The sequence below is a fragment of the Equus quagga genome, unplaced genomic scaffold, assembly GCF_021613505.1.
Source record: "Equus quagga isolate Etosha38 unplaced genomic scaffold, UCLA_HA_Equagga_1.0 114071_RagTag, whole genome shotgun sequence".
In the NCBI taxonomy this organism is placed as follows: Eukaryota; Metazoa; Chordata; class Mammalia; order Perissodactyla; family Equidae; genus Equus; species Equus quagga.
Window position 1 is genome coordinate 1 of NW_025795681.1, and position 2,239 is coordinate 2,239.

General features: G+C 62.5%; 1 protein-coding gene across 1 annotated transcript; it reads left to right on the forward strand.

Annotated features, from left to right (window-relative positions):
• Window positions 1–181: 181 nt before the first annotated feature.
• LOC124232772 (heat shock 70 kDa protein 1) lies at window positions 182–2,239 on the forward strand. The gene has a single exon (XM_046649688.1). It carries the CDS (start codon window positions 314–316, stop codon window positions 2,237–2,239), a length of 1,926 nt encoding a protein of 641 aa, XP_046505644.1. The 5' UTR covers window positions 182–313.

Below are 2,239 nucleotides of genomic sequence, written 5' to 3' on the forward strand. Positions count from 1 at the left end.
CTGGAAAATTCCCGACCTGGCAGCTCCGCCGAGCTCGGTGATTGGCTGAGGAGGGAAAAGGAGGGGCTGGATGAAGAATTATAAACACAGAGCCGCCGGCCCTGGAGAAACAGCGAGCCTGCAGAGAGGTGATAGCTCTTACGGTTTTATCTGTGACCGCAGCTTCCGCAGAGCCACTGCCTCAGAGGACAAACCGGGGCGATAGTGCGCCTTCAGCTTCGGGCTTCAGAGAGAATCCAGCTCCTCGTCGCGGAACTCGTCCGCCGTTTTCAGGCCAGCGCTTCAGCTCCAGGCGAGAGAGGAGAGCACCGGCATGGCTAAGAGCACGGCCATCGGCATCGACCTGGGCACCACCTACTCGTGCGTGGGGGTGTTCCAGCACGGCAAGGTGGAGATCATCGCCAACGACCAGGGCAACCGCACCACCCCCAGCTACGTGGCCTTCACGGACACCGAGCGGCTGATCGGGGATGCGGCCAAGAACCAGGTGGCGCTGAACCCGCAGAACACCGTGTTTGACGCGAAGCGGCTGATCGGCCGCAAGTTCGGCGACCCGGTGGTGCAGTCGGACATGAAGCACTGGCCTTTCCGGGTGATCAACGACGGGGACAAGCCCAAGGTGCAGGTGAGCTACAAGGGGGAGACCAAGGCGTTCTACCCGGAGGAGATCTCTTCCATGGTGCTGACGAAGATGAAGGAGATCGCCGAGGCGTACCTGGGCTACCCGGTGACCAACGCGGTGATCACCGTGCCGGCCTACTTCAACGACTCGCAGCGCCAGGCCACCAAGGACGCGGGCGTGATCGCGGGGCTGAACGTGCTGAGGATCATCAACGAGCCCACGGCCGCCGCCATCGCCTACGGGCTGGACAGGACGGGCAAGGGGGAGCGCAACGTGCTCATCTTTGATCTGGGCGGGGGCACCTTCGACGTGTCCATCCTGACGATCGACGACGGCATCTTCGAGGTGAAGGCCACGGCCGGAGACACCCACCTGGGTGGGGAGGACTTTGACAACAGGCTGGTGAACCACTTCGTGGAGGAGTTCAAGAGGAAACACAAGAAGGACATCAGCCAGAACAAGCGAGCCGTGAGGCGGCTGCGCACCGCCTGCGAGAGGGCCAAGAGGACCCTGTCGTCCAGCACCCAGGCCAGCCTGGAGATCGACTCCCTGTTCGAGGGCATCGACTTCTACACGTCCATCACCAGAGCGAGGTTCGAGGAGCTGTGCTCGGACCTGTTCCGCAGCACCCTGGAGCCCGTGGAGAAGGCCCTGCGCGACGCGAAGCTGGACAAGGCCCAGATCCACGACCTGGTCCTGGTGGGCGGCTCCACCCGCATCCCGAAGGTGCAGAAGCTGCTGCAGGACTTCTTCAACGGGCGCGACCTCAACAAGAGCATCAACCCCGATGAAGCGGTGGCCTACGGGGCGGCTGTGCAGGCGGCCATCCTGATGGGGGACAAGTCTGAGAACGTGCAGGACCTGCTGCTGCTGGACGTGGCTCCCCTGTCGCTGGGGCTGGAGACGGCTGGGGGCGTGATGACTGCCCTGATCAAGCGCAACTCCACCATCCCCACCAAGCAGACGCAGATCTTCACCACGTACTCGGATAACCAGCCCGGGGTGCTGATCCAGGTATACGAGGGCGAGAGGGCCATGACGCGGGACAACAACCTGCTGGGGCGCTTCGAGCTGAGTGGCATCCCACCGGCCCCCAGGGGAGTGCCCCAGATCGAGGTGACCTTTGACATCGACGCCAATGGCATCCTGAACGTCACGGCCACCGACAAGAGCACGGGCAAGGCCAACAAGATCACCATCACCAACGACAAGGGCCGCCTGAGCAAGGAGGAGATCGAGCGCATGGTGCAGGAGGCGGAGAAGTACAAAGCCGAGGACGAGGTCCAGCGCGAGAGGGTGTCTGCCAAGAATGCCCTGGAGTCGTACGCGTTCAACATGAAGAGCGCAGTGGAGGATGAGGGGCTCAAGGGCAAGATCAGCGAGGCGGACAAGAAGAAGGTGCTGGACAAATGCCAGGAGGTGATTTCCTGGCTGGACGCCAACACTTTGGCCGAAAAGGACGAGTTTGAGCACAAGAGGAAGGAATTGGAGCAGGTGTGTAACCCTATCATCACTGGACTGTACCAGGGGGCGGGTGGCCCCGGGGCTGGTGGCTTTGGGGCTCAGGCTCCCAAGGGTGGCTCTGGGTCTGGCCCCACCATTGAGGAGGTGGATTAG